This window comes from Cricetulus griseus, chromosome 2 (assembly GCF_003668045.3).
Source record: "Cricetulus griseus strain 17A/GY chromosome 2, alternate assembly CriGri-PICRH-1.0, whole genome shotgun sequence".
NCBI lineage: Eukaryota > Metazoa > Chordata > Mammalia > Rodentia > Cricetidae > Cricetulus > Cricetulus griseus.
In genome coordinates, this window is record NC_048595.1 from 256,769,403 (window position 1) to 256,782,082 (window position 12,680).

A 12,680-nucleotide genomic window follows, 5' to 3' on the forward strand; every position below is an offset into this window, starting at 1 on the left:
CATGCTCCTGTGTCTGGGTCTTTGTATGTGTGCCCCCCCCCCCCACTAAGCCTTTCTATCATCTTTGAAATGTGGCTCATCCACAGTGTCTTGTTCTACTTTTTCTTAATATCAACCTCCTTTTAAGTCTCCTATTTGCTTTTTATAAGGCCAATAATGCCAATCACAAAGTAGGCCCTGTAGCCCCAGGAATAACGATGCCGGAGAAGCTACTGTAACCCTGATGTTTGTAATAAATATAATTAAAGAGAACCCTTTAACGTCCTAGGTCCTTTGGAATTCTGGTTTGGGAGATTTTAACTCTTGGTCATCAACCTTATCCAGCACATTCCAACCTTGATGTTTTAAACTATGTGCAAGAAGGAGGGAGGCTGGAGCCACCAAGAAATTGTCCTGATGATCTGTAAGTTAATTATGTTAACATAAGCACCCCCAAAGCAGAAACATGTGCACATGCAGTCTTAGGGCTCACTGGTATGGCCTGTTAAAAGAAAACCTGGGATTTATATATTTGTACATCCCACATAAAATATAAACTGAAGATGGGATTTGTTCTTACATATGCATATAGTATTTTGTTTCAATACAAAATTTGGGGGAGTATAATATATTTGCAGTCATAGTAAGTAAACTCAAGTAAATAAGTATAAGATTTGTGTGTGTATTTGTGTGTACTTCATTTTACTTTGAGAGTCTTTATTTGGATATGATCTGTGCCTTAAAATATTATATTAAATAGGACTATATTAGTTAAAACTTGGATTGTCTTTTTGATATAGCTTATACTGACTGATGGGATATACGATTACTAAAAATTGTACAGATTGATTTGTTTATACACTTAACACAAAATTACTGTGAGTGACTTGGTCAAATTGATTCTGGCTACTATTGAGTTCTAATAGTTACCCCAAGTGTGAGTGATTTGACCTCAATTATAATTCAAAGAAAAAATTAAGCTATGGTGAACACAAATTCACTTCCCGTGGACATTGTCAACAGAAATATTGTCACAGAACTTTTTCCAAGGGATGTTTCACTTAAAAAGGTTGTAAAACAAACAAACAAATAACAAGCAAGTATAAACATTGCCTACACTGCCAAGACAAACATCGTGTGTACAGATGCTTTTACTCCAGGCCACAGCTCTTGTACATCTTGGAATGTGCTCTGAATGAGACAGTAGAGGTGGCAGTCAGATGGCCAGCCAGCACGTAATAAAGTGCTAAACTGTGTGGTACAGACAAATGCAGAAGGAATTAGCAGTATGCGGATGCACACCATGGTTGCACTGCCTTGACGATGCCGTGTTATTTCGAGGACTATTTAGACTTGAGCCAAAGAATGATTAAGAACTGGGCACCTTGGTTGGATGTTGTACTAGTGAATGGTTCTGCATTATTTCCATCTTCTTGCTAGAAGATAGAAATTACCACACGTTTCTAATTCAGCCTTTAAAACATTCAGGTGTGTGCACACTTGGCGACATTTGACAGCAGGATCCTAAACTGATTCTTGAGTCTCTTGAGGAGAGACAGGGAAAGTCTTTAACTTAAGAAATTATATGAACCATCGAATTTAGTGCTAGAAGGGAAAACTAGTATGCACAAACAGGAAATAAAGTTTGCTCCCATAGTTGGAAAACTCATCACTATTTTCTACCTCCTACTTATTCTTCTAGAATCTTCAGTACACCAAAATTTCCCTCTGCTCTTATAACTGTGTCTTTCATGTTATTCCCTCCCACCAGGGGTAGGCAACACATACCAGCAGAATCATGCAATATTTTTGGATAGGCTTTTAAGGAATAGATGAATTATACAGTTTTACTGTGTTCAGGTATTTTGTTTTGGGATGATGGAGATAAATATAAACCAGTAAGTTGTGAAATAGAAAACGTAAGTATCTAAGATTTTGCTCTATTCAAAGGCATTAAAAACTCAAGGAGGAAGAAGTACTAGACATTCTAATTAGGAGTGTGGGGGAAAAGGATAATATTTTGTGTACTTTTAAATTAACTTCTCAGTTGAATACATTTTTGACCTAGTTGATTTCCTTTTTGTAATTGAAAGTAGATTTTTTTGTATGATATATTCTGGTTATGGTTCCTCCTCCCCCAACTCCTAGGTCATCCCCACCTCCTCACCCACTCAGATTCATTTCCTTTCTCAGTTTCTCTCATTAGAAACAAACAGCTGTCTAAAAAATGCTAATAATAAAATAAGACAAAACCAAACAAACCCCAATAGGACAAAACAAGCAAATGAACAGAAAAACAAAGATCCAGAGAAAGGCACAAGAAACACATTTAGATGCAAACACACATACACTGTAAACACAGAGTTCCCATCAAATACAAAGTCAGAAACCATAATATATAAGCAAAACAAACGAACAAAACAAATTAACAACATTAACTAATTAAAAATCCCTCCAAAAATATCATTGAGTATTGACCTACTTTTTATACAAATATACTTCCTTGAAACCAAGACTGCCCATTGATGATTTTGAAATTCATTTGAACGTCGTAAAAAAAGCAAGCAATACTTCTGGCTGCATGACTCTTCAGAACCCTGGGTAAAGTTAAGAGCCACCATGGAAACGACGTGTACCAGGAAGTGGAGCTTTCATGCCATTCAATCTGGCCATGGCCTTAAGTTGTCATGATAAAGATTAACTACTCTTCCTTGGAGTCTACAGGGAACTAAGTTTTATTTGAAGCGCTCCTCTGAGATCACAGGCCCAGCTTAGAGGCTGAAAGTCTGCACTGAGCCGGGTTGCACCTCCACCCACCAGCTAAACACTGGGCACCTGCGTGCCCTCTGGGTCAGGAGAGCTCAGGGTGCCCTGCTTTCCTTAGCTATTGCTGGAATGTGGAGTTCAGAGCATTCCTGGATTCTGTTCGAAGGCTCAGGTGTGCGGGGTGGGGGAGGGAGAGGGGGTGGGAGGGTGGGAAGAGCAGTCAATGTGTTCTCCCTAGCTTTTGCTGTGAACGACCAGCACACCACTCCTGTGAAGAAACAGGATCAAAGGGAAACCTGCTGCACACAGAGCTTTCTGGGGTCCTGTGATGGACTCATCACAGTGACAGACTTCCTGGAGAGACTCTCAGATGTAGGAGGCAACAATGGCAGGCCGAGGAGTCATACCATATCATTCTGACTTTGAAAATTGTTCGGCTCGATTCTAAGCAAGTCTCTCTGGAACTGGACATAATGAAAAGAGGGATTCTTGAAGTTTTTATTTTATGTGTCTTATTTAAATAGTTACAGACACTTGCCCCCTTAAAAGTAAAAGATGCTATGACATACATTTTCCTTTGTCGAACTTCAATGGTTTCATGAATCCAAGGACTTTAATATGCATGAAGAGGAATACTGAACACAGCTAATGAGTCTCATGCTATTTTGGAAGAAAAAAAAAACAAAGATGTAAAGAAGATCAAAGGGTCACACAGTGAGTGGAGGATTTGAAGCCCAGTTCTTAGCCGAGTGAATCACTCCAAGCAGAGTGAACACTTTTCTAGAATTAAAACAAGCATCCCCACAAATTTAAATGAACCCAAGAAATAGAAAATGCATCTAGACTTGGGTATCTGTTACTGTGACTTTAGAGGTGTGTGAAGTACAGTCCTGAACACTGACCTGTGTTGGTAAGAAGCCACCCCCTGAGCCGCAGCTGTAATCGTTAATTTACTTGAAAGACCCAACTAAAGCTTTCTTAGGATTATTAAATTCTTAAAAGCCTCTTCACTTCATCCCATTGCCAGTTTATTGCTATTTGAGGCTCTAGTCTTTACTTTTAGCTGCTGCAGCTTCTCTCGTCAGTCCGATGCTGTCTCTGCAAACAGGCTTTGAGCAGTGTTTGGCTGTCTAGAAGGTCAAGAGTGATGGCTGGATTCATTGTAAAGTTAAAGCCCTACTAGATAAAACTATTAAGCATATCTGAGTAAACAAATTACACAGATAAAACATGAGGTTGAACTTTCCGAGGAGAGCAGAGCAGGTGTGTGGGTGCTGGGCTAAGTGTCAGCTGTAGGGGTGACCTCTCTGCCTGCCTTCAATTACTCCTCTCCTCTTCCTTCTGTTCCCCCAGATAGTGTCTATTAAGTAGGTTACAGGCAAGTTAGCACTTTGCATCTGAAATGCGATGTCTTAGCATATTTTTGTCAGTATCAAGGCAATTATCTCTATTTTCAGAAATGCTGTCTTGAAGAATTATTTTATTTTCTCCTTTTAATTATTAAGAAAAACCTCTACATCAGCCATCCACATTATGTTTTAATTATTGCCTCAAGAGTCACAATGTGATGTCAATTATAATCTTATCTTTAATGATTCCATCAGTGAAATATGTGGGCCAGCTTTGTTCCTACAAGGCACACATTATAAGAAAAGGTTATAGATTAGTTATCATTCAATTCTTTCTCAGATATGACTGGAACACAATAAAAACAAAGCTGTCTGACATTCTGTAAGCACACTGTACATCCCTTGAAGGTATCAGAACAACCCATAGAAAACATCCAGTGTTGCTTCTCACAATACCTTGGTATTCAGCACTCAAAATGGACTTGAGTTACAAGTTACACATCTAGAAATGAAACAAATACAAGCGGAGTTTTTATTATAATGAATCCAAGACTTCATTATATCTTCTAAAATAGACACTTAAATACTTATGATGACGTCTAGGTAATTGTCACCTAGTAATTGAATACACTCTTGTTCTAGTTCCATTGTCCTCACCTTAGTTCAAGCCATAATGTCTCTTAATCTTTAGTCTATAGCTTTTACTTGGCTCCTATACAACCCAATGTCCATCTATCAGCTAGAATGTTCCTTTACAAATTCAAGTGTGCGTACTAAGCTTAGGCAGTTAGGTACCACTGGAGGTCCTTAGACCTCCAATAGCTCCTTACCTGGTTTGTGAGACCTGAGTGATCCTGCTTCCCCTTCTGATGCCATTTCATCCTTTCCCCTCCGTGACTGTGCTTCAGCCATTCTGGCCTTCTTTCAGATTTTAAAGTGTGCCAAGCTCTTTCCAAATTTAGGACTTTGCACATGCTTTCCCCTCTTCTAGTGCACTCCTACATGTTCATGGGCTTAAGTGGCATCACAGATAATTCTTTTTAAAATACTTCCCAGTTTATGTTTATTTATCCATTCCTTTGTTAATCCCTAATCTGCTTCATTAGCTCTGGGGAAACAAAAGCAGGTGGTTGATCATAGATAGTGTCTTCTAGACATGGCAGGGACGTTGTGCCCATGGAATCTTAACAGGATGGTTGCCTAAGCAGGACATGCATAATTTGTGAACATGGACTGGAAAATGTCTGAGGTCCTATCCCTAGATGAAGAGCTACAGGCAATCAGTGGCTACTGAGAGTCAGAGAATCTTTGTTTGGTTGGTTTAATTTTCTTGAGTCAGAGTTTCTCTGTGTAGCTTTGAAGCCTGTCCTGGAACTAGCTATTGTAGACCAGGCTGGTCTCGAACTCACAGGGATCCACTTGCCTCTGCCTCCCGAGTGGAGTGCTGGGATTAAGGTATGTGCCACCACTGCCTGGCTAGGGGAGAATTTTTTTTTTTTTTTTTGCCAGAGATGAGTTCTCCAGTCTCAAGTGGTCAGCCTTAAACACATGTACATATGAGCAATGCTAAATTAACTCAGTAGGGGCGTGTGTGTGTGTGTGTGTGTGTGTGTGTGTGTGTGTGTGTGTGTGTGTGTGTGTGTGTGTGTGTGTAATAATTTTTGTTTTGTTTTTTTCATGACAGGATATCTATGTAGCCCCTTCTGTCCTGGAACTCACAGAGATCTGCCTGCCTCTGCCTCCCAAGTGCTGGGATGCACAACTACACCTGTCTCAATAATAATTTTAAAAAGGAAAGGCTATAAAGGTGTTGACAGGGAGTGTGAAGCATGGAAGGCATTGGGGGAAGGGATGGAAATAGTGTATATATGGTACTCATATATGAAAGTCTCAAAAACATCAGAAACTTTGTAGCTTAGAAAACCAATGATGGAAGTAATAGAGCTATCTAGAGTCTTTGGCTCCTTATTAGTTGCCAGTGTATACAGGGTGAATGGGACCTGTTACTCTGGATTGAATTCATATCAGCCCTGAAGATTATCCAGGACCCCTCATGGTGCCACCACACAGCAGTGTGCCTCTTTCTTTTCTGGCAGATATGCGGATACTGTTAGGAAAAAAGAACAAAGGAGTAGAAATAGCCCAGAAATAAGACAAACTGAATTCATTATAGAGAAATGTGACCATTACCTAAGGACATGGTTTAAGATGGTGGATTGAACCAGACCTTATACTACAATTACTTAAATAAAGTAATTGTCTTCTTTTAGGTGGGAAAAGGATCTGAAAAAGATCTAATTATTGACAGTATTTATAGAGTTACCTTTTTCCTCCCTGTTCATTTGAGTTGCAGTGTGATAAAATGTCACTCTTTTTTATTTTTATACATGTCACCTATGAAGAAGGAAGTCACACTGCTGGAAACCTTAGCTCCTACCCTAAACACATGTACATATGAGCAATGTTGGTGTCTAATAGATCTGTGATGAATATACATATATTGTTATGAGTGCTGTATAGACATTTCTTGGGCAGTCATCCAGAGAAAGTCAGTCAACCTGTGCTGAATATCTGGGGAGCTGAGAGTATCTGAATTAATCCTGGCAGTGTATGAGGAACAGCTCCAGACTCAAATCTGGTTTCCGCCTGTCATTCTGCCTCTGAACATCTCTGTACACTGGAGTAAACCTTAGATTTTTTATGTCTGTCTATGAAGTTTAAAATATAATCTCTTCTTCTTCAATAGTTTTTAAAGGTGTTAGTTCCTTGATGTGCTAAATAGACTTTCCAAGCATCCATTTACTCATCTGTCAACTGGGATCGATCACTACTGAGATAATGTCAAATTTTCAAAAGGAATATCCTGTGTATTATAGGCACTAATATTGTAGCTGCTCTTAAAAACAAATCTTCACTCTGTTCATTTGTGTTAAACATGGGGAAATGGGAACAACTTGGGCTTGTTACCATGCCCTTCTCTGGATTGTTAGTCATGACACCCTGGCATCATGTACTTTCCCATCTTCACCCACATGTCCAGGTGGAATTTAATGTCCCAATGCTGGGCTCAAGAACCTGACCAAAGACCCACTTTCCGTAACATCCAAGACAAGCTTCAGTTATTCAGACATGTTTCCTTAAATAATGTTTCTCAGTGTGGAGAAGAAGCATATGCCAGTGGAGTCATCAATAAAGGCTTTGAAGGTAAGCTTGATTCTTCAGAATTTCCTCCTCAGTGGGAAAGCACAAAGTTACAATGGAATGTACACAGAAGGTGCATTAGGGTAGGCAAGGATAGTAATACACTGGTACCATAATTATCCTGTTTGTTGTATACCTCTTTGAAAATTGCCTTGTATTGTATATCAAAATTTTAAAAAGATCATGCTTATCTAAGGTAGTAAAAGGAGTCCACATGAGAGGCTGCTTCCCTACAGTCTGTTCATGGCCTCCTACCTTTCATCAGTTGTATCCCAAGTGCAGAGTGTAGCTTAGATAATTAGAGACTCTCTGTTTATGGCACATTATCATCATTGGCCTCTGCAGGGCTTCTCCGTTATTTTGTTTATTTGTTTAGTCCGTTTGTCTCCACATGCCTCTCTGGTTCTACTTCCTCTCCCTCCTGCCAATTACTAAGCATTCTAATTACTTTGATGAATATCTTTCTATTTGTATGTTTTCCTGAAAATATGTAGTTTGGTATGCATGAATATGAGAGACTGGCACAACAAGTTCGTGGACATGAATAGGAGAAGACAGAAAAGGAAGAAGAAAACCTCAAAGGAGCGTTGTCATGGAAACCCAAAGTACAGTGAGCCTCTAGTGAAGGAAGGAGTGGGTGAATGCTACAGAATTAGCCAGACTTCCGGGGGATACGTGCATCTTATGGTTAACCTGCATTTTATTAGCTATTTAGTTATTCTTTTTTATTTTTTATTCGAGACAGGGTCTTGTGTAGCCCAAGATGGACTCACATTCACTGTGTAGCTGAGGATGACTTTGAATTACCCATGATCCTCTTGCCTTATCTTGAGAGTGCTAAGATTACAAGAGTAATTTAGTCACAATCTTATTCATGGTTTTGCTCATGGAGTCTTTCCTTTCCAGTGTATTAAGAGTATTTTATAAAAGTCATAGAGGCTGTCCCGATCGACCAGAGAGGTTAGCTCTTCCTGAGGTTCTACCTGAGGTTTCTATAGACCTGTGAATGGTTGGTTCACTGTGAGACTAAGAGAGGTTGTCATCAAGGCATCTTCACATGCTCTTTTGGATTGTTGCTACAATAATGGGCTGTACAATCAGACAGGACAAAAGAACTTAGCCTTGACTGCTTGCCAGAAATGATGCAACATTTTGGTCTGGTCATACCAAACAGATTTGGATGCTAAGTGTTGACAGAGAGAATTGAAGTTCTAAATATTAGCAATAGAGTCCAATGTAGTTACGTATGTCTACCATCCCAGCACTTAGTAGGCAGAGGCAGAGATTATCACAAATTCAAGGCCAGCTGGGTCTACTTACATAGGGAGTTCCAGGAAAGTCAAGGATACACAGTGAGACATTGTCTCAAACAACAAAAAGAAACAAATATCATTGACAAAATTAGGGAAGTAGACATAACCATTCAGAATACTTTAATGGAAAAGAATTAAACTATATGATTTAGAGATTAATCTGGGATAATAAAAGTCTAACTGCTGTAAAAGAGAAATCATTATTCTGCTTTTTGAATAAATAGAAAGAAACCACTAAAGCTTTGGCATCCAATATTATAGTTGAAGAAGAAAGGCAGGGAAGAGAGAAGAAACAAAGTAGGAGTGAGGTTTGCATGTTTGCAAAAATGTAAACCTTGGAGCAGTTTCTGTAAGGCAAACCTGAATGCAATTTTTTAACACAAGAGGATTGTATTAAATGATAGTATTCCGCTTTGCAGACTGATGAGCATATTTAAAACAACATTGATGTGGCCATTTTTGTTGTCAGTGTGGGAGATATAAGAAGCCAAGAAAGTCATTGGAAGGACTTCTTCCATTTTTAAATGAAGCAATGCAGGAGTACAGCAACAATAGCAATAACACTATGCCTATCCTCTGGTCATACTGATCTAATGGGGGAGGAGTCAGGAGGGGAGGAAAAGAGGGAGGGAGGGTGGGGAAGAGAGACAGAGAGAGAGAGAGAGAGAGAGAGAGAGAGAGAGAGAGAGAGAGAGAGAGAGAGAGGGAGGGAGATTAGTAACATATCTGGGCACCTAGTAAAAATATCCCAGTGACTTCATCCCAACATTTGTGTAAACATCACCTCACCAGCCCAGAGAGTTCTACAGGAAAGAAATCTCAATGCTCTTGTGCTGTTCTAAACATAGCCAGTCAGCAGTTATGTCTCGCCTCTAAATGCCCTGTCTTACTCGGAAGTCTTCCTTTTAATGTTTCCCCTTTAAAGAGGTTGCTGAGTGCCTGCCACCTTGGCTCTGATCTGTAGGATTTATAGAGAGTACTTTTTAAACAAAAGTATCAAAACAAACTCTCCCATCACCACATTTCTCCTGAGCTCTCTTTATGCAACACGGTGTATTAATTGCTAAAAGCTTGCCAGGGTCAAGTTACTAAATATTGCTGCCAGCACTCTGAACCAATTAAGTTAGTTGGTTAATGGTTTTTCTTAGGCACACAGAAGTATAATTTGCAAAGGGAAATGTATCTCTTTCATATAAATGATCATTTTCCCCTCACATCCAACAAAGCAAAAATAATTAAACTTATACTTGGTGGGAGTGTTCCAATACACTATTGAATAAATTAAATGGATGGACGTCAGTGAAGCAGTAACAGGGATGGGAAGGTGTGAACTGTAGATGTAGCTCTGTGATTTCGCCAAGCCTCCTAAAACCATCTTAGTGAAGAGCAGTTGCTCTTCATTCTGTGGGAGCTGCTGAACGACTTCATGTTAAATACATTATTTCTTTTATTTGTTGATATTTCCTATTGCTATTATTATAGACAGTGAGTTTTCATTGTCTGTAGTACATATTGGTAAGAGCCAGAGTCACTAGAAATTGGGTTGTCTCTCAGTATTCAGCATGTAGGTACTAGCCAAACTTGACATCCCACAAAGGGCACACACTATCCTCACTACTTCTCATACAGCATGGGAATTTAACCCACCTCTTAGAGAGACATCAGGATGCAAACTCATTCTCGTTGTGTGGCCTTGAGCACATTACTAAGCTCCTCCATGCCTCATCTTCCTGGCCTGTTTAGTGCAAACAATAGCAGTACCTATTAATTGGAAAAAATGAGTTAATGCATGACTATCGATTAGTGCATTGCTCAGTGCACAATAAGGGCTCTATAAGGGTTAACTTGAACAATAATCATAATCATTAATATACTTCATGTCATCCTCCTTCAACCTTGTCACCCAGCTTGCACCCAGGTGTGCATCCTTCCCCTTGTGTGCACTACTGAACATGGCCAGCTGCTTTGGCTTCCTGCTGTTACTTCATCTAGCATATTCCTGTCAGGAAGCCTTGTTCTCTCTCCTTTCACTGCTCTTAGTGTAGCCACACAGCCGAGCCTACAGAGGGCTAAAAGAGGAGGCAGGCCTAGTGGCAAGTTCTGTTACCCCCACACTTGGGGAGCCAAGGCAGAAGGGCTGTGAGTTCAAGTCTTGCCTGGAAAACTCAGGGTAACCTTGTCCCAAAAGCTTACAGAAGGCCAGGCATGTAGTTCAGTGGAAGATGACTTGGGTACCATAATTGAGGCCCTAGGTTCAACCTCCTGTACTGTATTGAACAGGAACTAAAAATGAAAGAGCTACATGGAAAGTTCATTATTTAATCTGTATTTCTACTAGCATTTTACCTCTTTCCTGGATACTTTGTGACTGCTGTTTAAACTCCCAATTCCTTTGCATACTGTTATTCTCTAGGCCAACTGTTCTCAACCTGTGGGTTGTGACTCCTTTGTGGGTCTAACATCCTTTCACAGGGATCACCTAAGACCATCTGCATACCATATTTACATTGTAATTTATAACAGTAGCAAAATTACAGTTATGAAGTAGCAATAAAAATAATTTTATGGTTGGGGCTCACCACAGCATGAGGAACTGTGTTAAAGGTCGCAGCATTAGGAAGGTTGAGAACCACTGCTCTTGGTCTTTACTCTGCGCATTGCTTTCCACAGTAACTAGTGTCACCTGATGTAGGATCTGTCAGTTTACTGCCATCTCTTTCCATCAGAATGTAAACTCTGAAGAGCAATGATTCTGCATTATAGATAAGCAGTACGTGCCTCACTTCCAGTAGACTGTATATCTTTTATCTCCACAAGCAAACCAGTAACCTGGCATGGCAGTATATACCTGGGAATCCCAGAACCTGTGAGGCTGATGCAGGAGGATCACTTCCAGTTCATGGCTGTTGTGGTCTACATAGCAGGACCACGTCTTTAAAAAAGAGAAAAGAAAAATATATTTTGAAACCAAGTAGTTAAATTACCAAATACAAGACCCCCTACGGAAGGCCTCACCCTCCCTGGGGAGCAGAAAGGGTATGGGATAAGTAGGGTATTGGTGGGGGTGGGGCAGGGAAGGAGGGGTAAGAGGGACCTGGGATTAACATGTAAAATAATCTTCTTTCTAATTAAAATTTTAAAAAGAAATAAACTTTTAAAGGCAGGTAGCTAATTGTATGATAAAGTATGATGGACAGTCAAAAGCTATTCTAGACAAGGAGAGCTTCCTGGGGTTCATAACCTTTATCATAAAGGCAATGACCTGTTCTACATGTTTAAGTGAGAACTTCTGGGGTATCATGGTATTTTATACAGTCCTTTCTTTAAGTAATTGCACATTACCACCTATGGTGACATCCACTTTTCTAGAGTGTCATAGACTAAAGGACAGGAAGCAAGCCCCATTTACTTTTGTCTTCCTAGCATTTAGCTGTCCTCATCAAAGTCTGCTGAGCAACAACAGAAAGTGGAAGTTGTCCAAGTTCTTATACAGCCTGTGCATTAATTACCAGCAAAAGATGTGAGATGGATATTGAGGTAACTTCCATATTCATTCACAGGTGAAGAAGATAAAACGGTTGTTTTGAATTCAGACGATGTGGTGCCGGTTGCATTGATGGAAACCAAGAACCAAGAAGGATTAAGCTATATGGTACTTGCCACAAAATGTAGCCAAGGTGAGGAAAATCCTGAGGGTCCTCTAGGCCCTAAAGAATCTTTGTCCCATGGTCTGAAGAAAGATGAGAAGCAATCGCATGCAGACAAAGATTTCTGCCAAGAACCACAGGTGGCCTTCTGCTCTCCTAGCAGGTCTGAAGGCTTGAATTATGTCTGTCTCACTCACAGTGGACATGGAGATGTATCTGATTGACAGCGTCTCATAGGAAATACAGCCCTGAGATAAACACCGTGTTACGTTACTTGCAGAAAAGAACAAAAGGTGTGGTGTGGTGGTGGTCTACGGCTCTGAACAGTGAAGTTCCCGAGTTCTGATCTTGGTTCCAAGAGCCATTTGGGTTCAGTCATAGCATTCTCTTTACCAGTGGCCCAACCTTCAGTGGATTATGAGAGA

The 12,680-nt window shown here is 40.0% G+C and overlaps 1 protein-coding gene across 1 annotated transcript in view; it reads left to right on the forward strand.

Moving 5' to 3' along the window:
* The window catches only part of Ros1 (ROS proto-oncogene 1, receptor tyrosine kinase), a 127,048-nt gene extending 114,569 nt beyond the window's left edge, over window positions 1-12,479 (forward strand). The window contains exons 42-44 of the mRNA XM_027402106.2: window positions 269-403; window positions 7,135-7,298; window positions 12,169-12,479. Of these exons, the coding sequence (XP_027257907.1) occupies window positions 269-403; window positions 7,135-7,298; window positions 12,169-12,479 (610 nt within the window). The remainder of the gene's footprint in view (window positions 1-268; window positions 404-7,134; window positions 7,299-12,168) is intronic.
* Window positions 12,480-12,680: the final 201 nt, after the last annotated feature.